The sequence below is a fragment of the Myotis nattereri genome (assembly GCF_964212035.1).
Source record: "Myotis nattereri genome assembly, chromosome: 3".
NCBI lineage: Eukaryota > Metazoa > Chordata > Mammalia > Chiroptera > Vespertilionidae > Myotis > Myotis nattereri.
In genome coordinates, this window is record NC_138077.1 from 102,521,451 (window position 1) to 102,546,270 (window position 24,820).

Below are 24,820 nucleotides of genomic sequence, written 5' to 3' on the forward strand. Positions count from 1 at the left end.
CAGGCCAAGTGGCAGTGAGAATCAGATGTGTCTGCAGTGGGAGAACTTCTGTCCTCTAGGGGGGTGCTAATCTAGTCTTTGCCTGAGGCTATCCGGCAAATGCCTCTGTACAGGGCTTGGGCAGGGCGGGTCCCACGGGATCAACAGCGTGGGCGGAGCCGTTATGGCTGCTCTCAGTCCCATCACCAGGGGCTCTGCCTCTCAGAGTCCCAGCAACCACTGCAAACCTCGGAGAGAAAGCTGCCCTCGAATTCCGACCGATGCCAGACAGTCCCACTTCTCCCGTTTGAGTCTGGGTCCCTAGAGACTCGCCCGGATCTGGAGCTCAGAGCCTGAAATTCCCTCCCGATTGAAACAGACAACCGCGCCCTCAGGTGCCAGCCCGCTCTGCACGCACCTCCGCACCTTAGTATTTGATTTCCGCACTGCGCCTCTGAGTCTCGGTATGCCTTTCTCTTTCCTTCTAGTTGTAGAATTTCCCCTCAGCCAGCCTTCCTGTGGTTCTGGGTGATGTCTGTTCCGTCTTTTAGTTGTATTTTTGAAGTGGTTGTGCGAGGCAGCAATCTCTGGTGTTTACCTATGCTGCCATCTTGGTTCCTCCTCATCAATGTTTCTAACTCTCTATCCCTTTCCCTTCCTCTCTGTAAAAAATCAATAAAATATGTATAAATTTTTAAAAAAGAATAATTAAATTAAGTTGATTTATTTTATTGATGGAAAATAGATATCCAAGTATTGGGACTTTCCCAGGACCCCATAAGAGAACAAGAAAGCAGAACTCCTTTAAGTATGATCTGTTTTGGATTAACTAAGGATGATAGATGGATGGGTGGGGCAGGGAAAACAGGATGGCATATTCCTTACTTTGTCAAAGCAGCTTGTAAGTGAAATACACTACGGTTTATTGGTAAGTAATCTTTCTCACATATGTCTAGCTTTCAAAAATGGTTTTCCTTACATTCAATCTAAATTTTTATTTTTATTTTTTTAAATATAGTTTTATTGTTTTCAGAGAGGAAGGGAGAGGGATAGAGACAGAAACATTAGTGATGATAGAGAATCATAGATCAGCTGCCTCCTGCACACCCTCACTGGGGATTGAGCCCACAACCTTGGCATGTGCACTCACCCGGAATTGAACCTTGACCTCATGGTTCATATGTTGACACTCAACCAATTAGCCATGCAGGCCAGGCTGCTATCCTATATAATAAAGCACTAATATGCTAATTAGACCGAACAGCCCAACGACTGTCCAGATGACCTTCTGGACGAAGCTGGGGCTGCGAGGGCCGAGCCCCTTGCACAGATTTTGTTCATCAGGCCTCTAGTTTATTTTTTAAAATCTAGTTTGTCCTTCATCTTTGTCTTTATACTATAATATCTTAGACTGCATTCTATGCTTTCTGCCTAGGTTTTTTAATTCAGCCTGTGGAATACAATAGTTTGCCATCTTCTCTAAATTCAGTTTCTAAGCAGTCTCAGTAATACCAAATTTGATTTCTATTACCAATTGCCTAGATAAGTTTCTAATAACATTTTAAAATTATAGTCCTATTTCATTATATCCTTCAGAATAACTATTTCTTCTTGAGTCTCTACAAAGACCAATGAAAAACATGGTAGATGTGTTTCAAAATTGGCATAATTCTTGATGGTAACACCTCTTACACTATTGTTTAGTAAAAGTTGTTGATTTTACCTTGATACAGAAAATGTCATGTACCAGGTCTCTAGTGTTTATATAAAACTTGAATGTTTTCTACAAAAAAAAAAAAAAAAATTTTTTAAATTTTGTTGTATAACATTCATAATTGAACATTCCTCAAAGTTTTTGCTGGAGTTGGTTCATAGCAATGAGGCATTTAATTTGTTAAATGCTAGTTACTATAAAGAATTTCAAATATAATTACCATAAATATTTATTAGTGATATATCTTTTTCTTAAATTATTCAAATTTCCAGTAGGACAATTAAGTTTAAAACAGTTCCTAGTTTATGAGAATTGTGATTATTTATGTTATAACATTTTTTTTCCTTTATGTACTACATCTTGGAACTTTGTCACAGGTTTTGACAGTATGAATGATTGTAATAAGAATATATACCATTTATGGTAGCAATAGTAATATAATCTTGAGCTAATCTAATGAACAAAATAGACTGATGAACAAAATAGATCCAGAGACATAGACGCATGGAACAGACTGTTGAATCTCAGACAGAAGGCAGCGGTGGATGTGTTGGGTGGGAAGAGATCAGCCAAGAACTTATATACATATATGCATAACCCATGGACACAGACCAAACAGGGTGGGGAAGACATGGGATAGGGGGAGGGAGAGGGTTAGATGGGTCTATGGGGAAAAAAAGGGGGCATGTGTAATATTTTCAACAATTTTAAAAATAAAAAACTTGAGCTACTAAGTTATGATTTTAACCAATGGCTTTCTCTTTGGGTTAGAAATTCAAATATAAAGAATTGTCATAGAAGAAGAATTGTTAGAAGATTTTTCTCTTTCCTGGTTGTATGTTAGCCTCATCCTTGGAATTTTCAAAAAATGTGAAAGTTTTATCTAAATACCATACCTAATTTTTTTAGTGATGTCATCATTGTGACGATGCATATAAAAATGTCACTGCTGACATCCTATGCCTAAATTTGGAATGGAGAAAACAGAAAGATGATACTAATGTTTTGAATTATTGTTTCTTTCAGCATTGGTTTACTGAACTACCACCCGTGTTAACATTTGAATTGTCAAGATTTGAATTTAATCAGGCATTGGGAAGACCAGAAAAAATTCACAACAAATTAGAATTTCCTCAAGTTTTATATCTGGACAGGTATGGTTTGGGATATAGCATAAATTAGTTTAGAAACAGTTTAGTAACCAAATGAAGAATTACTGTATTTAGAGAAGAATTTTGTTTAATTTCCTTAAATTCTTTAATTTTTGTATAAAATATTTAGTAGCATTTGTCAAGAAAAGGTATAGTAAAAGGAAATTATAAGGAAGTTTTTTAAAAGATTATTATATTCTTATATTATAATTCTATCAGAAATTTTCAAAAGTACTATTTTATCCTGTTTGATATCCTATATAATAAAAGGTTAATATGCAAATCAACCAAAGAGTGGAACAACCGGTTGCTATGATGCTCACTGATCATCGGGGGGCAGATGCTCAAACAGGAACTGCCCCCTGGTGGTCAGTGTGCTTGCACAGGGGGAACACCACTCACCCTGAAGCCAGGCTCATGGCTGACGGGCACAGTGGTGGTGGCGGGAGCCTCTTCTGCCTCCATGGCAGTCAGACATCTTCCGTGGGTGTGAGAGGGTGTAGGCCGGGCTGAGCCACTGCCCCCCCCCCCAAGTGCATGAATTTTGTGCACCAGGCCTCTATTTTTATTATAAAATTTTAAATGAATTGATCTATGGGATTGCCTAGACCAGTGGTCGGCAAACTGCGGCTTGCAAGCCACATGCAACTCTTTGGCCCCTTGAGTGTGGCTCTTCCACAAAATACCATGTGCGTGCGCACACATACAGTGCGATTAAGACTTCGTGGCCCATGCACAGAAGTCAGTATTTTGTGGAAGAGCCACACTCAAGGGGCCAAAGAGCCGCATGTGACTCGCGAGCCGCAGTTTGCCAACCACTGGCCTGGACTTAATAGTGTATCTCCTTCCACAATATTTAGAGATACTAATGATTGCTATTTTTCTTTTTTTCTGCAAGATACATGCACAGAAATAGAGAAATAACAAGAATTAAGAGGGAAGAGATCAAGAGACTGAAGGATTACCTTACAGTATTACAACAAAGACTAGAAAGGTATTGTAACTTTTACAGAATTATGAGCTAACTGTAGAAGTTCATGCTTTTAGCGATTATCTAGAATTTTTAATCTTACATTTTTCTTGAGTAATTTATGATCCTAGGAGTAGATAATAATTCTGAACTGATATTATTGCTTATATAGTTTAGTTTTTAATTCTGTTAGAAACTTAAAATCTTTTATAGTTCTCATTAGAAGCTTATTCTAGTATTTAAAGTTAAATATTCTCACCAACAACAGGTATGGTTCTGAAAATAGATATAAACTAACTTATAATTGAGGTTTCTTCTTTCATGATACTAAATATTACTCTTGAGATTTCCTTTAAGACAAATGGTGACAGAGTTTTCCTCCTTAATACAGAAGATACAAACTCAGATGCCTACCAGGACCTTGTGGAGGCTTTCTGAAGAAAGGCAACAAGTCAAACATAGTGGTGGACAGGGATGCCTAGAGCACACCCCTTGGAGAGAGGGTGGCTGCCAGCCACATTAGCTCGTGGAGTCATGATGAATGTCATCTCAGTATCCCTAAAGTGTCAGATTGTTCCCAGAAGCCAACATCTAGACCAGCCATGGCCAAACTACGGCCCGAGGGCCAGATCCGGCCTGTTCGGCTGTTCTATCCGGCCTGCGGAGCCGAAAGAGTGGAGGGTTCTCTTGCTCTCCCCTCTGCTCCTTCACCAGCAGCAGTGTTAACATGGCAACGTCGGGGAACACGGCCGCAGCCCCTTCTTCTGAGTCCAGTTTAAGAACCCATTGTGGCCCTCAAGTCAAAAAGTTTGCCCATCCCTGATCTAGACTGTCAAATGTTCTGTAGTTTAGATAAAGTCCCCAGGCTGAAATGTCATCTGCCAGATGCCAGTTTCCAGCCTCTGATGTAATCTTTATCCCCTTATTTTAGTGCTAATTTGAAAATACCCTGAAACTTTACTATACAAATATAATAGATCATATTTCAATAATTCTTATTCTTAAAAGGTATCTACACTAATAAAAGACAAAGATGCTAATTGACCATACCTTTGCTATGCCCAAGCCTCACCCACCAGCCAATCAGAGTGACTATATGCAAATTAACCCAACCAAGATGGCGGCCTGCAGCCAGGGAACTGGAGCAATCAGAAGGCTTGGTTGCCCTGGCGATGGAGGAAGCCAAGCTTCCTGCCTGCCCTGGCCAGCTGTGGCCTCCACAAAAGGCAATAAAGTTTCAATTATTGAAGCTAAATAAATCCCAGATACCTGCTTCCAGCCAGCCTCCACTGGGAGCTTGGATGGCTGGGGGCTGTAGTCAGCCGGCAAACAGCCATCAGCCCCTCACCTAGGATGGCCACATCCTCATGGGGTGAGGATCCCTGCTGGGGGCTTGGCCAGCCTACAAACAGTCATCAGCCCCTCACTCAGACTGGCCAGGCACCCCAGCAGGACCCCCCCCCCTCCCTGAAGGGAGTGTGGCTAGCCTGAAAATGGCCCTTAGCCTCTCACCAAGACTGGACAGGCAACCCAGCAGGGACCCCCCCACCCTGAAGGGTGTGTGGCCATCCTGCAGCCAGCCATCAGCCCCTCACCCAGGCTGGCCAGGCACCCCAGCGGGGACCCTCACCCTGAAGGGGCTGTGGCCAGCCTGCAAACAGCCATCAGCCCCTCACCCAGACTGGCCAGGCACCCCAGCGGGAGCCCCACCCTCATCCAGGACACCCTTCAGGGCAAACCAGCTGGCCCCCACCCTTGCACCAGGCCTCTATCCTATATAATAAAAAGGTTATATGCAAATTGACCCTAACAGCAGAGCGATTGGGAATCACTGGTCACTATGACACACACTGACCACCAGGGGACAGATGCTCAATGCAGGAGCTGCCCCCTGGTGGTCAGTGCACTCCCATAGGGGGAAGCTCTGCTCAGCCATAAGCCAGGCTGACAGCTTCCGGTACAGCGGTGGTCGTGGGAGCCTCCCCCGCCTCCTCAGCAGCACTAAGGATGTCCGACAGCAGCTAGGCCTCCTCCCGGCTGGCAAGTGGACATCCCCCTAGGGCTCCCGGGCTGCCAGAGGGATGTCTGAATGCCATCTTAGGCCCAATCCCCTGGGGAGTGGGCCTAAGCCAGCAGGTGGTCATTCCCCGAGGGGTCCCAGACTGCAAGAGGGCACAGGCCGGGCTGAGGGACCCTCTCGAGTGCACAAATTTTTGTGCACCAGGCCTCTAGTCAGTAATAATATTGAAAAATAACCAGAGGTAAAAAATTAGGAAGATAATATTAGTCATCATGAAACCAGGTAACAACTAAAAAATAGTCTTAGGAAGATGAAACTTAGAGTAGTGTTAAAATTCATAACAGTGTGTACACGCATTCAAGTTTAATCAGCTTTGGTTTCTTTTGGCTAATATTTAATTTATTTCTTGAATGTATATTTAGTCTTACTGTCTTCATCTGAAAACTAATTTCATTGTTGAGAGTTTTATTGAAGTATTTGTATCATGTTTTATAAAAATTATTGAAAAACACAAATTTGCTTTATATGCAAATTAAAGCATTCATACATTTTATGGTTAATAGATATTTAAGCTATGGTTCGGGTCCCAAGCGCTTTCCGTTGGTAGATGTTCTACAGTATGCATTGGAATTTGCCTCAAGTAAACCTGTTTGCACTTCTCCTGTTGATGATATTGATGCTAGTTCCCCACCTAGTGGTTCCGTACCATCACAGGCATTACCAAGGTAAAAAGTCTTTTTGATACAAAAGACAAGCTCTGCTTTCTATATTACATAATAATGTAATTGGTACCCTTTGAAGAAGGTTTTATAAGATGCATGTTGTGATTAATTTTAATGAATTCTAAAAAGATTAGATTCACTTAGAACATTTGTTGTATGTGTTCTAGGTGCTTTCTTCATTATTTTAATAGGTTGTGGATTTAATTTTTCTGGTTGTGGATTTGATTTTTCATATTTTTTCTATTCAGAGTTATACTTTAGGTTGTTTTAGTATGTTATCTGTTTCAACCTTTTATTCACGAAAATAATATTGTTAAATTAGAAATTTTTTCTACAATGTAAGCTGGTAAGTATTAGCAAGGAAAGGTATTTATACTTTTGGTACACATAAGATTTGTTGGTGTATGTTTTTTTAAGTAGATATGATCAAGCTATTTCTACTATACAGCCACAATTTCTTCCTTAAAATAATGTAGTCCTTGTATGTTAAGGAACTCATGAGGATGTTAGGTTACTCCTCATCTATTCTTAAGACCGTTTCTTTTTGAAATTATAAGCCAATTTAATGCTATGTATTTGGTAGTCTTTGTCCAGAGCTTCAATTTGGAAAGTTTAATAATATTTTATGCTTTAAATACAGCACAATGGAACAACAGGGAGCTGCCTCTTCGGAATTGCCAAGCACATCACCTACATCAATAGCTGCCATCTCATCAAGATCGATGATTCACAAACCATTCACTCAGTCCCGAATACCTCCAGACTTGCCCATGCATCCAGCACCAAGGCACATAACGGAAGAAGAACTTTCTGTGCTGGAAAACTGTTTACATCGCTGGAGGACAGAAATAGAAAATGACACCAGAGGTAAGAAGCTTCTCGTAGTGTACTTACTGTTGCCTCAGGTGGGTCTGTATAAAGACAAATGGAAAACGAAAATCACTCTGGATTTCTTGTGTAAACATTATAAAGTATTTTTTTCTGGAAAGGGTTTTCTAAAAGATAAACTAGTCTGGCTTTCCATTTTTATGATCTTAACTAGAGGTCTGGTACACAAATTCATGCACGGGTGGCATTCCCAGGGGGGTGTCGGGGCTGGTGCATGATCAGCCCTCTGGGCAGGCGGTGGGACACCCTTGCTGGCCCGGGATCTGGATCCATCCCGCTGACGTTCGCACCGGTTGTCGGGAGCCACCTGGCGGCTGCTTTTATATCCTTTCTTCCTTGTGGAGTGTCTAGGTAGGGGACGCGGCCGTGGTGTCCGCGGCCGACTTCCAGGAGGCTGGAAGCACTGTCAAGATCATGCCGGTGGTGGTGGTCCATCGGTGCATGGCCCTATCTCCGGAAATTGGACCTGCAGGACTACTGAGGGACTGAGTGGCTGCCGACGGGCTGGTGGGCCACAGGACTGGTCGGTCAGCTGAACGGTGCTCCTGCTGTGGGAGCGCACTGACCACCAGGGGGCAGCTCCTGCATTGAGCGTCTGCCCCCTGGTGGTCAGTGTGTGTCATAGCAACTGGTCGTTCTGCTATTTGGTTGATTTGCACATTAGCCTTCTATTATCTAATCTAATAAAAGACAAACATGCAAATTGACCGTACCTTTGCTGCGCCTTAAGCCACGCCCACCAGCCAATCAGAGTAAATTAATCCAACCAAGATGACGGCCGGCAGCCAAGGAGCTGAAGCGAGCAGGAGGCTTAGTTGCTCCAGTGATGGAGGAAGCCAAGCTTCCTGGCCAGCTCTGAGCTCCACTGAAGGCAACAAAGTTTCAATTATAGAAGATAAATAAACCCCAGATACCTCCTTTCAGCCGGCTGTGGCCATGGAGCTGGAGCGAGTAGCAGCCAGCTCTGAGCTCCACTGAAAGCAACAGTTTCAATTATAGAAGGTAAATAAATCCCAGAATAAAAAAAGAAAAAAAGGAGAGGCTGGGAGCTTCCATCTCCAGGGGCCTTGGCCAGCCTGAAAACAGCCTTCAGCCCCTCATCCAGATTGGCCAGGCACCCCAGTAGGGACCCCCCCACCCTAAAGGGGGTGTGGCCACCCTGCAGCCAGCCATTAGCCCCTCATCCAGGCTGGCCAGGCACCCCCGTGGGCACCCCGACCCTGAAGGGGGTGTGACCAGCCTGCAGGCACCCATCAGCCCCTCACCCAGGCTGGCCAGGCACCCCAGCAGGAGCCCCACCCTGATCCAGGACACCTTTCAGGGCAAACCAGCCGGCCCCCACCCGTGCACCAGGCCTCTATCCTATATAATAAAAGGGTAATATGCAAACTGTCCCTAACAGCAGAGCGACTGGGAATCACTGGTCACTATGACACACACTGACCACCAGGGGGCAGACGCTCAATGCAGGAGCTGCCCCCTGGTGGTCAGTGCACTCCCACAGGGGGAGCTCTGCTCAGCCACAAGCCAGGCTGATGGCTGCCAGTACAGCGGTTGTGGTGGGAGCCTCTCCTGCCTCCTCAGCAGCGCTAAGGATGTCCGACTGCAGCTTAGGCCTGCTCCCGGCTGGCAAGTGGACATCTCCCAAGGGCTCCCGAGCTGTCAGAGGGATGTCTGATTGCCAGCTTAGGCCCAATTCCCCAGGGAGCGGGCCTAAACCAGCTGGTGGTCATCTCCCAAGGGGTCCCAGACTGCGAGAGGGCACAGGCCAGGCTGAGGGACCCCCCTCCCCCCCCCCCCCGAGTGCACAAATTTTGTGCACCAGGTCTCTAGTATAGGATAATGTCTTATTATGGATAAGGCCTCTAATTCAGTTTTTTTTAAGTAGTTAAACGGAGGGGCAGAATTTTCACTTGAGACTGAAGCTAAAATTGCCCTTAGCTCAAATTGCCCTTCATACCACTGAGACACATCTTGGTGAGGTTCATTCTGAACATCTACTCTGTTCTATTATGTGTATAAGTATTGGGAACCATCTTATCTCTTTAGTGAAAGGAACCTTTTGTTATGTTATAATGACTAACTTTATCTCGTGAGTTGTGTTTTGGCTTCAAGCCTGTATCCAGTATTCATGCAGCAACTTCAACTCTTCTGTTCAGTATTTATCTCGTATATATTTTATTTTATTTTCTCTAAATCTTTCTAGATTTTTATGTATTAGATAGGAATAGCCAATGGACACTATCTGGAAGGGGCGGGTGCAGGGTGGAGAAGCTCAATGAGAGAAAAAAAACTAAAACAAAGAGACATCTGTAATTCTTTCAACAATATATATTTTAAATAAGGAAAATATCTTAGTTGAAAAGAATTTTATGTGAAATAATACAAGTAATTGCTCTACAGTGTACTTTATATTCTCAACTCCTCTCAAAGAGATATTAATTGATCTATGTTTACTTAATATTAATTGACCCTATGTTCACTGACTTCAGGACTGACTTCCGCCATGCCAACCCTGCACTGACTTCCACGGGGGCTGTGATCAGACCTTGCTTTTCTCTCTGAGCCTCTGTCCGTACCTGATCGCAACCCCCTCTGCAGTCAGTGATGTTTCGCTGAGGCGCCCACAGCACTGACTGCAGGATTGACTTCCGGTGTTCAGTCGAGCCTTTGGTCATTTTGGATGTTACGGACCTTCGCTCTTTTTATATAAATATCAGATTCAGAGAGATGGAAGAATTTTTCCTGGATTACTTAGCTGATTAATGACATGGCAGATGGTCTCATTTTCTAGTTTAGTGCTCTAAATTAACATCAAGCTGGTATTCTCAGTTTCTTTATTGGAGAAACCCCAGATAGCATCATATTTGTACTTATAAATGGTGTGCTGTCCCTGATGTTGACACAATGAAGTTCAAGTGATAAAAATTTTCTTTAGACTTAAAAATTAGAAATGTGAATTTAAATTTTCAATCTTCTCTAATGAGATCTCCACATATGATATGAACTCAGTGCCAGCCTACAATGAGTTTTAACTGGAATGTAGCAAAATAAAGACAGTGCCCTATGAAGGAGAGCGGTAGTTGGTATTACCTTGCCATCTCTCCTTTCTTGGAAGGAACTCTACTATTGTTAAAATGCCCTTTTTTTTTAATTACTAAAGTGACATAGTTTTATGGTAGATTTTATTGTAAATTTTCTTTGAAAAGTAACTAGTTTTATGTCAAAAGGTTGAAACTGTATTAAACAATATCGATTGTTAGATTTTATGTGCCCAACTTGACACTTTATAGACAATATGTAAATAAAGTGCAGTCCTAATTTAATAGTTAGTAGGATATGATGGTGACAATTAGCATTAGTAACTGTAAAGATTTCTCTTAGCATTTTTCATATATGAAGGCATTTTTTACATTTAAATTTATAAGTACACATTAATTAAGCACATAGCTTTTCCTGAACACTGTGTTAAGTTTGGGATAATTTTCTACTGGACCTGACAGATTGTGTTTCTTTTATGTTTTATGTATTTATCTTTTATTTATTTTTTATTTTTCTCCATCACCATTTATCCCCTCCATGCCCTCTTTCATCTTCTCCCAACCTTCCTCCTAGCCCACAATCAATACAGTGTTGTCTGTGTCCAGGGGTTCGTTCTCTCTCTCTCTCTCTCTCTCTCTCTCTCTCTCTCTCTCTTTCTCTCTCTTTGCTTAATCCCTCTACTTTTTAGCCTGCGGTAGTCTGATAGTTGAAAATGGTTTTTCGGTTTTTTACATTTCCTTAATTATGACTAAAATTTTATTTTTCTAAATTTCTTGTTTGTGATATCTGCCCATTTTTATATTGAAACACTTGTCCATCTCTTATTGCTTAATAGAAATTAGCATTATGGGTATTAACCTGTTTTCCAAAGTGTATGCTGCAGATATCCTTTTCCTTGTTTGTCTTGGTTATTTGACTTCCTTTATGTTGGATTTGCTTTGTTTTTATAATGTAGACTAGAGGCCTGGTGCACGAAATTCGTGCACTGGCGGGGTGTCCCTCAGCCCCAGCCTGCACCCTCTCCAATCTGGGACTCCTTGGGGGATGTCCAACTGCCCATTTAGGCCCGATCCCTAAACAGGCAGTCAGACATCCCTCTCACAATCCAGGACTGCTGGCTCCCAACCACTTGCCTGCCTGCTGCCTGATTGCCCCCTAACCTCTCCCTTGTTGGCCTGATTGCTGCCTAACAGCTCCCTTGGCAGCCCAATCGCCCCCAACTACCCTTCCCTGGTGGCCGATCGCCCCCAACTACCCTCCCTGCCAGCCTGGTAACCTCCAACTGCCTGCCCCTGACGGCCTGGCCCTCCCCAACTGCCCTCTCCTACACTCCCATTCACCCCTAACTGCCCTCCCCTGCTGGCCCGGTCGCCCCCAACTTCCCTCCCCTGCTGGCCGGTTTGCCCCCAACTGCCCTCCCCTGCTGGCCTGTTCACCCCCAACTGCCCTCCCCTGCTGGCCTGTTCGCCCCCAACTGCCCTCCCCTGCTGGCCTGTTCGCCCCCAGCTGCCCTCCGCTGCTGGCCTGTTCGCCCCCAACTGCCCTCCCCTGCTGGCCTGTTCACCCCCAACTGCCCTCCCCTGCTGGCCTGATTTCCCACAACTGCCCTCTGCTGAGGGCCATCTTGTGGTGGTCATCTTGTGATAACATGGGGGCAGTAATCTTTGTGATGACGTGGAGGCAGCCATCTTGTAGCGGCCATCTTGTGACAAAATAGGGATGGCCATCTTGTGATAATGTGAGGGAGAGAGGGCCACCTAGGCTTTTATTAGCATAGATTTTATTTAAGTTTGGGAAGGGAGTCTTATCTTTTCCTTTATGGTTACTTGATTTTCTGTCAGGCTGAGGAAGATCCTTCCCTACTCTAAAGTGACATATTTTTTTTATTGTCTTTCATGGTTTGTTTCTGATTCCTTTCAACAAATTTATAGTATAGTGTGTTTATGCCATTATACTATAACGAACCATTTTCTTATTGACAGATATGTCTTCAGTTTTTAACTTATATGGACAATATATCTGTGAACATCCCTGTCTCGGAATGACTTTGTGTAGGATAGATTTCTACTGGAAATGGAAATAATGAGTAATGGGAGTCTCGGAACTTTATTTCCATTGGTAATTTTAGTGAATTCTTATTCAATTATGTGTTTATATAAGATATGTAGTGAAGGTATTTTATTTCATGCTAAAGTTTTTCTGATTTACATAAATATGTAAGGGGGTTTAGCTTTAAATTTCATTGAAAACTTTTTTATAGATACATAGTTTTATTGGTTCCGCACATTTTCCAAAAGAACCATATTTGTTTTGGTTTTTAATTATGAATTTATGCTGTATATTTTATTAAGTTAAAAAGAAATATATATATATTTAAATATATTTTATTGGTTTTTTTACAGAGAGGAAGGGAGAGGGATAGAGAGTTAGAAACATCGATGAGAGAGAAACATCGATCAGCTGCCTCCTGCACGCCCCCTCCTGGGGATGTGCCTGCAACCAAGGTACATGCCCTTGACCGGAATTGAATCTGGGACCCTTGAGTCCGCAGGCCGACGCTCCTTCCACTGAGCCAAACTGGTTAGGGCAAGAGAATTATGTTTTTATATAGACTCCAAATAATAATGTTTTTAAGAACTCTTTTAGGAAATTTTTTTTATTCTTCTAACATATTGGCAGGAAAATCTTTAATCTCTGTCTTATAGGTCTCAGTAGAAACATCCTTGAAGTTAATCATTAAATGACATCTTCTGCTCTTAGATTTGCAGGAAAGCATATCCAGAATCCATCGAACTATTGAACTAATGTACTCGGACAAATCTATGATCCAAGTAAGTTAAATTTTGAGCTAGTAAGCATTATAAAAATTATTTATATGTTTTATTTATCTTAACCAAATTCTTCTTACATGTTTTGTTATAAAATTGCTGAACTTGAAGAAGCCATATTAATATTTACCCCATTCAGTTATATTTCCATACTGTATTTATTGCTTACTCTTTTTATTATTTTTAATAATAAAATATATCAGAATTCCCCTTAATATTTAAAAATAAAGTCATGACAGAATCATAAGGTTGTTTAAAGATATTAAAATTATGGGAGAAAGTATAGGACTCAATTACATTTTAAGTTCTGGTAAATATATTCTAGTGTTTAATAGAATAAGCCATTTTGGTAAACTGAGCCATCAGTTTATAATTTTGAAGATTTAGACAAATCATGTGCTTTATATAAAAATATAAGCTCTTAATTCAAAAGAAATAAGTGAAATAGATCAACAAATACTTGCATAAAATACATTTTCAAAGTTTTAAAAATCATCCAATTTATACATCTGTCTGCTTTCCACATATTTAGCTTATCTTCCCCTTCTTTTATTATTATGTAGTTTAATATTTTTCAAACTTTTAATCTCAGCCAATTTTCTTTTATTAGGAAATATGCTTCTATGTATCCTCTAGTCACATAGTTTGTGTGTTTCATGGAATGTGGTACAGTAAAGAGACTCTTGATTGCTGTTTAACTCTTCTGTTTTCATATTTAGGTTCCTTATCGGTTACATGCTGTTTTAGTTCATGAAGGCCAAGCTAATGCTGGGCACTACTGGGCATACATTTTTGATCATCATGAAAACAGATGGATGAAATACAATGATATTGCTGTGACAAGATCATCATGGGAAGAGCTAGTGAGGGACTCTTTTGGTGGTTATAGAAATGCCAGTGCATACTGTTTAATGTACATAAATGATAAGGCACAATGCTTAATACAAGGTAAGAATACAAAATATATAGGGTACTGTATATTTTTAAATAGGTTATCCTTTTATGTGACTCTGGTCTCTGGTTTGATGAGTTATATAAAAGTCACGCAGGGAATGATGGATATGATTAGAAAATGCTATTGGGTTATTGTGAGTAAACCCAAATCAAAATGTAATATGACCAGGGGTGAGAATTAGAATATATTTTGTATTCAAAGTTAACTATTTATTAACCATTGTAGAATATAAATATGACATGTTTATCCTCGCTTAAAATTCTTTATTTTATTTTCTTTATTTTTTTCTTTTTTTTATTGCTTATAGTATTACAAAGGGTATTACATACGTGTCCCTTTTTTCCCCCCGCCCTTGTCAATCCCCTAAAATTCTTTAATGACTACAACACACATTGACTCATATTCAAGTTCCTCACCCTGACATATTTCTGACCTCTTGATTGTCTCTCCAGCCTCATTTATGACCATTGTCTATCCATTTCAAAATGATATTGAACTTCTTGCTATATTCTGCTCTCACCAAATCATTTTATGCACACATTTATATCTGTATGTTCTTACAGGTTTTTTTATATTTTGCCTGCAATGTTCTTATTTCTTGCCTTTTTTGCCTAATTCCTGCTCATCTGTCAAGGTTCATTTTAAGTGTCATTTGCTTTGCAAGTCTTCCTTGTCTGCCAGAAAGAAAACTTCCTGGTATTCTCAGAGATCCCTCTGTCAGACACTTACTGTGTGTTGCAGTTGTATGTTGACTTGTCTTTCCCACTTCACTCTGATCTGCCCAAAGCCAGGGACTATGTCATACTATGTCTTTTTGTTTTTTATATTCTAACATAGGGTTTGCATATAGAAAACACTTAATAAAGGTTTGTCGAAACTGATAAAATCAACCTTCCTCTAATTATTCAGCAAAACTAGCTAGGAAATCCACTTGTGATTGAAAAAAATTTAATTGGTGTTTGTGGAGTAGAAATTGAATGACTTCAGTAATATTTACACAATCTTTTAAAAATCTTTCTATGTTAATTAGTTTTCAAATTGCATACTATATAATAAAAGGCTAATATGCAAATCGACCAAACAGCAGAACAGCTGGTCACTATGATGTGCACTGACCACCAGGGGGAAAATGCTCAACGCAGGAGCTGCCCCCTGGTGGTCAGTGTGTTTTCACAGGGGGTGTGCCACTCAGCCAGAAACCCTGAGCCGGGCTCACTGCTGGTGAGCGTAGAGGTGGTGGTGGGAGCCTCTCCCGCCTCCGTGGCAGTGCTAAGGATGTCCAACTGCTGGCAATCGGACATCCGCTGAGGGCTCCCAGACTGTGAGAGAGCGTAGGCCAGGCTAAGAGACCTTCCCACCCCCTCCACACACACACCCTGAATGCACGAATTTCATGCACCAGGCCTCTAGTATAAATATATTGCTACTACTTAACTGCCTCTGATGAAAAAGAATTTTAGTTCTATTTTGAGCTTAATAAGGTTATGAGTTATTCTCATTTTGTGGTGTTTTACTTCATGAATAATCAGACATCTTATAACAGAAAAAGTAGTACTTACAAGTAGTCAGTGTTTGAGTAGCAATTTTGGCTTTATATTTGGTTGCATTTTTTACTCTTCCAATTAAAACTGAAAGATGAGAATATTAACTAATGGATTATTAAATATTTGAATCATTGATTTTCTGAGCATTTGAGTTTTCTTTTAATTTCTAGGTAATATTTATTTACTAACTATAATAATTTATACTTTATATCTCATTTGAAATGCATTCTATTTGGAGCTTTGTGTTTTTCCTTTAATTCTTAATTTTATATTAGTTTTTGAAATATAATTTGCAGAGGAGTTTAATAAAGAAACTGGGCAGGCCCTTGTTGGAATAGAAACATTACCACCGGATTTGAGAGATTTTGTTGAGGAAGATAACCAGCGATTTGAAAAAGAACTAGAAGAATGGGATGCACAACTTGCCCAGAAAGCTCTGCAGGAAAAACTTTTAGCATCTCAGAAATTGAGGGAGTCAGAGTCTTCTGGAACAACAGGTTAGTCCATTTTATTAAACCATGTTTTACTATCAATATATTTATTATTGATATTTTATTATAAAATAAGATACTTATTAAATAAAAAACAAATTTTAGTTATCTTAAAGTGTGAAGAAGCTGGTAAAAATGATCTGAAATTTCATCACTCAGAGATAACCACAGGCCAAAATTTAGTTTACCCCTTTGCCAGACATCACTGTGTACATGTATAACTGACACTTGAATAACATAGGTTGGGTGCCAACCACCTGAACAGTCAAAAATCTGAGTTCAATAAAGCTATCAATAAAATGAATTCAAGTGATTTTATATTTGAGCAAAATAACACTGTTCCATATATATTTTGAGTATACTCAAATATATAAATTTTTTCATTGTTCTTAAAATTAAAAATAAAAGCCCAAACTAAATGTTTAATATATTCCAGGTAGAAATGTATATAGAACTATAAAACAGAGATAAATGTATAAAAATATAAATATTAAAAATATTCTAGTTATTAGCTGATGAAATCAATAAAATATTTAAACACTATGCCAAAATAAAGAAAATATGTTGTAGCAAAATTGAAAATAGAATGTCTTCTGATTTTTAAAAGATTAATTTCATCATCATCGAATTGTGAGTATGTTTCAGAATAATATTTACTACTGTAGGAAATGGGCTCTTGGGGATATTAGAAGAGATAAGTTAAACACTTTTTTCACACATTTGGCTCTTTTTTATAACTTTGAATGGATCTTTTTGAATCACCCTTTTTTTTTTTTTTTTTTGCAAGGTCTTTGTGTTTTGTTTTTAGTTGTTTAGGAAGCATCTTAGGTGCTTGTTTAATATCTTTTGCAGACACATCCCTAGGTGGGTTTTTGCAGTATCACTTGAACTTTAGAAGGAGTTATTCTTTCCATGGGAGATTAACAAGGACTCAACTATTCAATATATATAAAAACAAGTTACAAGTCTGAATAGTTGAGTCCTTGATCTTGATAGTAAGAGGCATTGATTTAGAATTTTTTAAAGACCAAGATAATGGTATTATACCAGCAAAGATACCAATGCTTGATACATAGATGTAGAATAGTATATCGGAATAGCACCATTGCCATTTGGTGAGCTCTGCCGTTATTAGCAGCAGGACTGCACTTTCTTTCCATATATCAGGGGTCACTCTGTATAACGGGAGGTGCTGTGGTTTCATTACAGTGACTTTATAGGAAATGAAATAGCTCAGCAGGTATCAAAGAGGCTTCTGAGCGCAAATCGCAGTGTAGTAACTACATTGTATTTCTTTTCAATTTCAGCCAATTTCATCCCTTTGTGACTTCCTTCCTTGTTTTCTGTGCATACCCTCACCAAACCACTGCCCTGAACTTCCCTCAAGATGTAGCTACTGTTTTATTCTTCCCTTAACTTTTACACAATTCCATTTGCATGTGGCTGTTCTCATTTCTAGTGGAATAATGGAGCTGCATAATTGGCATAACTGGTAGTGGTACTTAAACACTCAGATGAAGGTTATGCTCCAGTTCTATTCTTGGTTCATCTATATATTATGTCACCAAAAATATTAAATTCTAGAGTCTTCTCTTTATCTGGTCTGTTTCTCACAAGACTCTAAATTTACAGAGTTAGCACAGTATATTTCTACTAAGTCAAACTAATACATATTCCTACATAAGTGGACAATATTAACACCTATCTGACAGGGCTAGTCAACTTTGCCCCACTATTTACATTTGTCACCTTCTGTGTTCTCTATATAAAAGGTCATATCTGTGTGCCTCACACCCTCTTTTCATGGTAGAACATTCTACCATGCACTTTATATGTTGTTTTGTAATTTTAAAAAATTCAGTAGAAGGTTTTAGGCATGCATTTTCATGTCTCTCAGTATTTAAAAAAACAACTCGAAGAAAATGCAACTATTTCAGAGAGGAAGTAGAATAAAAAATAAAAGAGGGTGAAATGTCAGTTCAAATACAATTGTTATCCATAGTTATCTTCCAAATTGGATTTTTAGAAAGCAATATACCTTAATAGGAAACATTGTGTCCTCCATGGAAATGCTAGAAATAGGCACTTCGTTTGAGTTAGTAGAAATAGAATATGCTAACTCTATAAACTTGGGGCATAAGGTTATTGCTGAAAGATTGGTTTCTATTACTATACTAGTGGCCTGGTGCACAGATTCGTGCACATTGAAATTAATTAGAAGAAATATTTTAATATCACTGTTCGCCCTTTCTCTATAATAGAAGTGTCAAGCAAATTCACAATCAACAATGACAGATCAAAACACAGCATGTGATTGGCACCAGGGAGAGCTTTATATGTATCGTGCATGCACAAGTCAACTTAGCCTTTTATATATGTAGAATAAACTTGCTTAATTAGACTTGCTTTTTGATTTAGCTAAACTTTTTCCAGCCCAGTGAAGCACCCCAACTTCTCTTTCAGGTAATTGTCAGCAACACAGCAGTAAATATCAACATGAAGCAGATTATTATTGTAGATGACACAATAATAAGGGAGAGCAAAGGGTAAAATATTTAACTGCAGCAGTGTTTGACTATATTCTGTGCAGTGAGAAAACCTGAAATCATTTTCAAGGCCCACCATTTCTTACTTCTTTTCAGTCGGGTCAAGTTTCTAAGCTTTCTAAATCTCTGTTTTCTGGCTAATGAAGAGAAAATAGGATTCCACTGAGTATCCTATCTACCTACTCCAGGACTCTGTGAGGATCAAATGAGATGAGGCACAGGAAGACACTTCACAAACATTTGGTTAAAGTGTGAAATGTTTCCACCTGGCTATAAAGCAAGTCCTGTTCCTGGGCTGAGGAAACTGCAAAGAGGCTAGTCCAGTGGTCGGCAAACTCATTAGTCAACAGAGCCAAATATCAACAGTACAACAATTGAAATTTCTTTTGAGAGCCAAATTTTTTAAACTTAAACTATATAGGTATGTACATTGTTAATAACTTAATTAGGGTACTCCTAAAGGCTTAGAAAGAGCCACACTCAAGGGGCCAAAGAGCCGCATGTGGCTCGCGAGCCGCAGTTTACTGACCCCGGGTAGTTGCTAGGAAGAGGGAGCTGGGCGTTGCTATATGACATCATTACCCAGATAGACACTTAGCATATTAGACATATATATATATATATATATATATATATATATATATATATATATGAATGTGTATGTATGTATATGTGTGTGTGTATAATATCATACTAAGAAATTTGTCCTCCATTGCAGGGGAAGTTAACATATCACAGTTGACTAAAGGAACTTATAGTGTTTATTGGAACCATTTATCTGATCTCATTAGTATTCTTTTTATTTCTCTTCACAGTTTTCTAAGTAATTTGTTTAATTTGGTATAATACTTTCAAAGTATCAAAGAAAACCTGTATTTATATCTCTCAGTTGTACACCAGGATTATGAAGTAATACAAGGAAATGTTGCTGATAAAATCCATCAGAGTGATTTTATTCCCTCCCTACAAGTGTTCTCAGTAAAACTGTAACATAAGAGCTATTAAAATTCAATTTCTCCTGTGTGATATTCCAATAAGAAGATTAACTTATATAATATTAATTCAATAAGTATTTGTTCTTCTAACATGAAACCCATAGGCATCACTTCTCTAATATCATTCATTGTCTTAATTAACAAAGTAATAAATGATGGAAAAGTATTATTTGATTTATCTTATGCTACCTCCTTATTCTGCTTACCAGAAAAGAGAACTTACCTGGACTCTTATGTTTGGAGATCTTCAGATAATTTGAGGTATATCTCTGATTAAGCAGCATAGCTCTAGACTGCATTTGTAAAACAAAGAAATTAATCTGAAGAAGAGAAGAGCTATGCCTGATACTCCTATTTTACTAAAAGTTTATTTGAAGTTGTTAGAACATACTATAGTATATTCAAATGAAAACAAAAGAAACCAAAACAAAAAAAGTAAGGTGGAAATGGTTAGTATTGGAATGAAATGCATTCCACAAGGTTTCATAATTTGCCTAGAGGCATCATGTAGAATTGGCTCTACGACTTCCCTAAAAATAACTTTCCTAAAAGTTAAAAATAAACAGATATTCCAGGAAAGTCCAACTGGTTTCTGAGAGTAAGACCTGGTAGAAGGAACAGTGTTCTCAGTATTCTCAGGTTCCTTTCAACAGGAACTGGGTGATGTTCCTGTTTATTTAGCACAATAAGTGACATGTGATAGGTGCCCTTTGAATGTTTTCTGCATTGAATTCATTCCTTATGGAGATTTCAGTAACTGAGTTTCCTAGGGGTGATCCTCAGTGTATGAGAATGCCAACATTTTAAAAGTACAGCCAAGAACTCTTTTAAAAAAATGCCAAGAAATAAGGCAGTTTTAACATCAATATAACACTGGCCAGTCTTTAATTAAAAGTCATGTGTGGGGGGAAAAAAAAGTATAGCCAAAATTACTATACATTAGAGAAGCAGGCTAAAAATGTGTGGTGCAGATGTATCTCTGTTCTGAATATATTTTAAGTTTAACTGGTTTTTAAGCCTCTACCGCATCCCTCATTCCCAAAATTCTATTTGTGGTGGCACTCAGGAATCTGAAATTTTAAGTTTTTGGTGATTCATTATAGCCAGCATAGCATTGCTCATTATAGACCACTTTTGGGGACTTGTCAGTTTTAATTATATTTCTAGCAATGAATGGACTACATATCTTTGAAGTAGTCCTGTTTAAATGTTCTTCTAGATGTGAGTGTAATAAGTATGACTCATTAGTAAGTCAAGATTTTAGATATTTCTGTAAGATATGAGATGTTGCTTTTTTTTAGTAGTTGATTAAAGAGCAGATCCTTACAGTTTAACAGAAAACCAAATGGTTGTCAAGTTGACTCTCCTCTTAAAATATTGAAGAACATAACCAGGAAATATGCTTAAGTAGAATGCGTCCAAGCCCTCCCAATCTTTTACTTCAACGTGAAAGTGGACCAAAGGAGCAGGCTCAGAGTACTCTCAGAATGCTGGTCTATAACAACCAAACAGGTGAATGAAGCCCCCTTCATTATGAACATAGAACATGGCTTCCAAAATGTCAGTGAAGCACCCATAGAACAAATGAATGATTTGAGAGGTACTTTAGGTACAAGGGTATTATATCCCTCCAGAGAGAACTGGTCACGTATGGTGAAATGAGTATGTTTAGGAGTTTGTAGCTGTAGGTAGGGAACCAAGATAGACATCCAGGAAGTAAGAATAATAAATGATATGCAAGTAATCACCAGGTGTAATCCAAGTCAAAGCCTGAAAATTACATTAAACAGTAAATGGAGGGACCAGTTAGTATATAAAGTGCCTACCATGTATATAGGCCAGCAATGAAGAGGCTTCTGTAGGAGTACATAGGGTGAAGATAAATCATTGTGTGTATTTACACACACATACACACACAAAACTAACTCTTTCTCTTGTTGTTGTTTTGTGGTTTTACAAATAAATGGAAATTGCCTAGATATATGGTAGGGTACTAGTTTCATGGGCCCTCTGGACAGAAGAATACAGTATAACCAGTAAAAAAATATATTAACATGAAAATGTTTATTATATTAAGTTTAAAATATTCAGTATTATTATTTTTGCTTGAAAAATGTGGGTATGTGAAGTCTGGAATTATATAATACTAAAAATATTAACAATGTTTATGTCTGAGAAGCAGAAAGAGCTTTTTATTGTTTTCATTTTGGTTTTTTGTTCTCAGCATGTTTTGTACTTTTCTGTTTTGACAAAATGAAGCCGAAATTTATTTTTGTTATGCGGACCCACCGTTATAATCTGACTCCTTTGTAATTCTTCCAAGACTGCTTCACTATGAATACCTTATGTTTTATTTAAACTAGATTATTACCCAATACTCTTGCTTTAGGGAACTTTCCTATCATTGTTCATCAAGAACCCTTCATTTTTTAAATGTCCTCTATCAATATTCTTGAAATTCTATTCTTTAAGACCTTTCTCAAATTGTTTATGAACCCCCATAAAATTACCTCTATATTATTTATTATCTTTTTCTTCTTTATTCTAATCTATTTTCACTATCAAATTTTTGTTGTATTTGTATTCTAATTTGTTTAAAATAAAGACATGTAGTGTAGAAACTCATTAACAGCCAGGATTTTATTAATCTTTTATCTGTCTTTGCAATGCCTTTGCATATGTTATTCCTTCTCCTCGAATCTTTTTCCCATATCCAAGATAATCCTCTCCACAAATCCTTCAAGACTCAGCCCAGTTGGCATTTCTTCTAGAAGGTGTTTCTTTTTTTTCTCTTTTCTTTATTGATTAAGGTATTACATATGTGTTCTTATTGCCCCATTGCCCCCTCATCCCCCCACTCATGCCCTCACTCACCTGTTGTCCATGTCCATTGGTTAGGCTTATATGCATGCATACAAGTCCTTTAATTGATCTTTCCTCCTTACCCCCACCCTCCCCTACCTTCCCTCTGAGGTTTGACAGTCTGATCGATGCTTCTCTGTCTCTGGATCTGTTTGTGTTCATCAGTTTATGTTGTTCATTATATTCCACAAACGAGTGAGATCATGTGATATTTATCTTTCTCTGACTGGCTTATTTCACTTAGCGTAATGCTCTCCAGTTCCATCCATGCTGTTGCAAATGGTAAGAATTCCTTGTTTTTTACCTTAATGTAGCATTCCATTGTGTAGATGTACCACAGTTTTTCAGTCCACTCGTCTGCTGATGGGCACTTAGGCTGTGTCCAAATCTTAGCTATGGTAAATGGTACTGCTATGAGCATAGGGGTGCATATATCCTTTCTGATTGGTGTTTCTATTTTCTTGGGATATATTCCTAGACTGGGATCACTGGGTCAAATTGGAGGTGTTTCTTAATATGCAACATCATCTCAAGTGTGTGTATTAGGCCCACACTTTTATAACATCTTGTGCATAACTCTGATATTGCATTTAGTACTTTCTATTGTAATGCAGTATATATCTGATTTTATTGAGAATTCCTTAAAGTGAGTGAATTTTATGTCTTTTTTTTCATTGTTAATACCAAGCAGAGTACTGAAAATGGCACCAGCTCAATAAATATATTGAGAATGAAGTGTGGGTTTTTATTTTCAAATTCCCAGATCTCAAATCCTTATAGGTTCACTTACTATACTACAGCACCATTCAAATATATTCCCTGCAAGATTATACACAGGGAAAACTCTAGAGGAAATTGTTCTTTCTGTGTGACAATTAGACAAAACCATTCAGCATTACTCATAAGGTCTTTGGACTCAAATTCCTATGTAGAAGGAAACCTTGACCTTGATAACCTAAGATATATTGATGGTTTTGATTAGATAAAATTACTTTTGCTTCTAAGAACTTACTGTCCAGATTTTGGTGATTTAGACCATTGTCAGACCAGATAGATTTCATGGCCCTCAATAGCATTAAGTTCACATGCTACTACCGGCCATTGATGTTTTATCTATTACAGTGAGAATAGACAAAGGGGGCAAACACAGGTAAAATCTTTATCAATGAGAAGGTTCTTTGATAAGCCCTAAATAAGCTGGCATAGGTCACTTAACCATGACACCTACCAGAAACAGAAGCCCTGCTAAAGCTGGAGGTGTAGCCTAAGATTTTCTTTACCTCATTCATTATACAGGAGCATTGAAAGAACATTGCAGCCCAGTCACAAAGTACAGAAATGAGAACTTTAACTTATTTTAGCTTCTCTGCTCATCACACAATATAGGCATTCCTCCCTCTAGTTTTCCCCACTAGACTATATTTCACCTCTATCACCCTCCTTACTCATGCCAAAAACTTGGAGTCATCTTCACATTCAGTCTCCATGCTGTTTATTTCCAAACTGTACTTGAATCTACCCAGTTTTCTCTACCCCATTGCTATCTCTGTTTAGCAAAAGCTGTCTTCTCTTGTTCATACTGCTCTCATACCTTCACTGATTTCCAATTTTACTCTCCTCTCTAATCCATTCTTTACAGTGTAGCTGGAATACATTTTTTAAAACTTGCCATGCTGCCATTGTATTGAAAACATTCTTTCACTTTCATATCTCCTATTGTGCTGTAGTCCAGCCGCACTAACCTTTCAGATCCAGCTCATGCTCACTACCTGGGCTGTTCATTCTTCCATCCAGCAAAAGAGTCACTTTATTTCAAATCCCATCATTTAAGTCACCCCTCCATTTTATTGCTAGAATGTATTATTGTAATAGTGCCACAATTCACATGTGTGATTCTTTGGTTAATGACTTTTTCCATAGTTGACTGCCAACTTCATGGAGCAGAGACTGGCTATATTGTTTGCACTCAATACTAGTCTAGTGCCTGGCACGTAATTACATGCTTATTAAATTTTATTGGATAAATGAATGGCTATACATATTTGAAATTATAGTACTTCTTTTTGAATGATATTTTACTTGGACAGGTTTTTTTTTAATTAAACAAATATTG

The 24,820-nt window shown here is 38.7% G+C and overlaps 1 protein-coding gene across 2 annotated transcripts in view; it reads left to right on the forward strand.

Moving 5' to 3' along the window:
* USP25 (ubiquitin specific peptidase 25) overlaps nt 1-24,820 on the forward strand; it is a 181,650-nt gene that overhangs the window by 107,303 nt on the left and 49,527 nt on the right. For both annotated transcript variants that reach the window (XM_081087424.1, XM_081087423.1), the window contains exons 11-17: nt 2,720-2,847; nt 3,743-3,838; nt 6,398-6,559; nt 7,197-7,423; nt 13,247-13,317; nt 14,034-14,262; nt 16,110-16,310. In XM_081087424.1, coding sequence (XP_080943550.1) covers nt 2,720-2,847; nt 3,743-3,838; nt 6,398-6,559; nt 7,197-7,423; nt 13,247-13,317; nt 14,034-14,262; nt 16,110-16,310 — 1,114 coding nt within the window. The remainder of the gene's footprint in view (nt 1-2,719; nt 2,848-3,742; nt 3,839-6,397; nt 6,560-7,196; nt 7,424-13,246; nt 13,318-14,033; nt 14,263-16,109; nt 16,311-24,820) is intronic.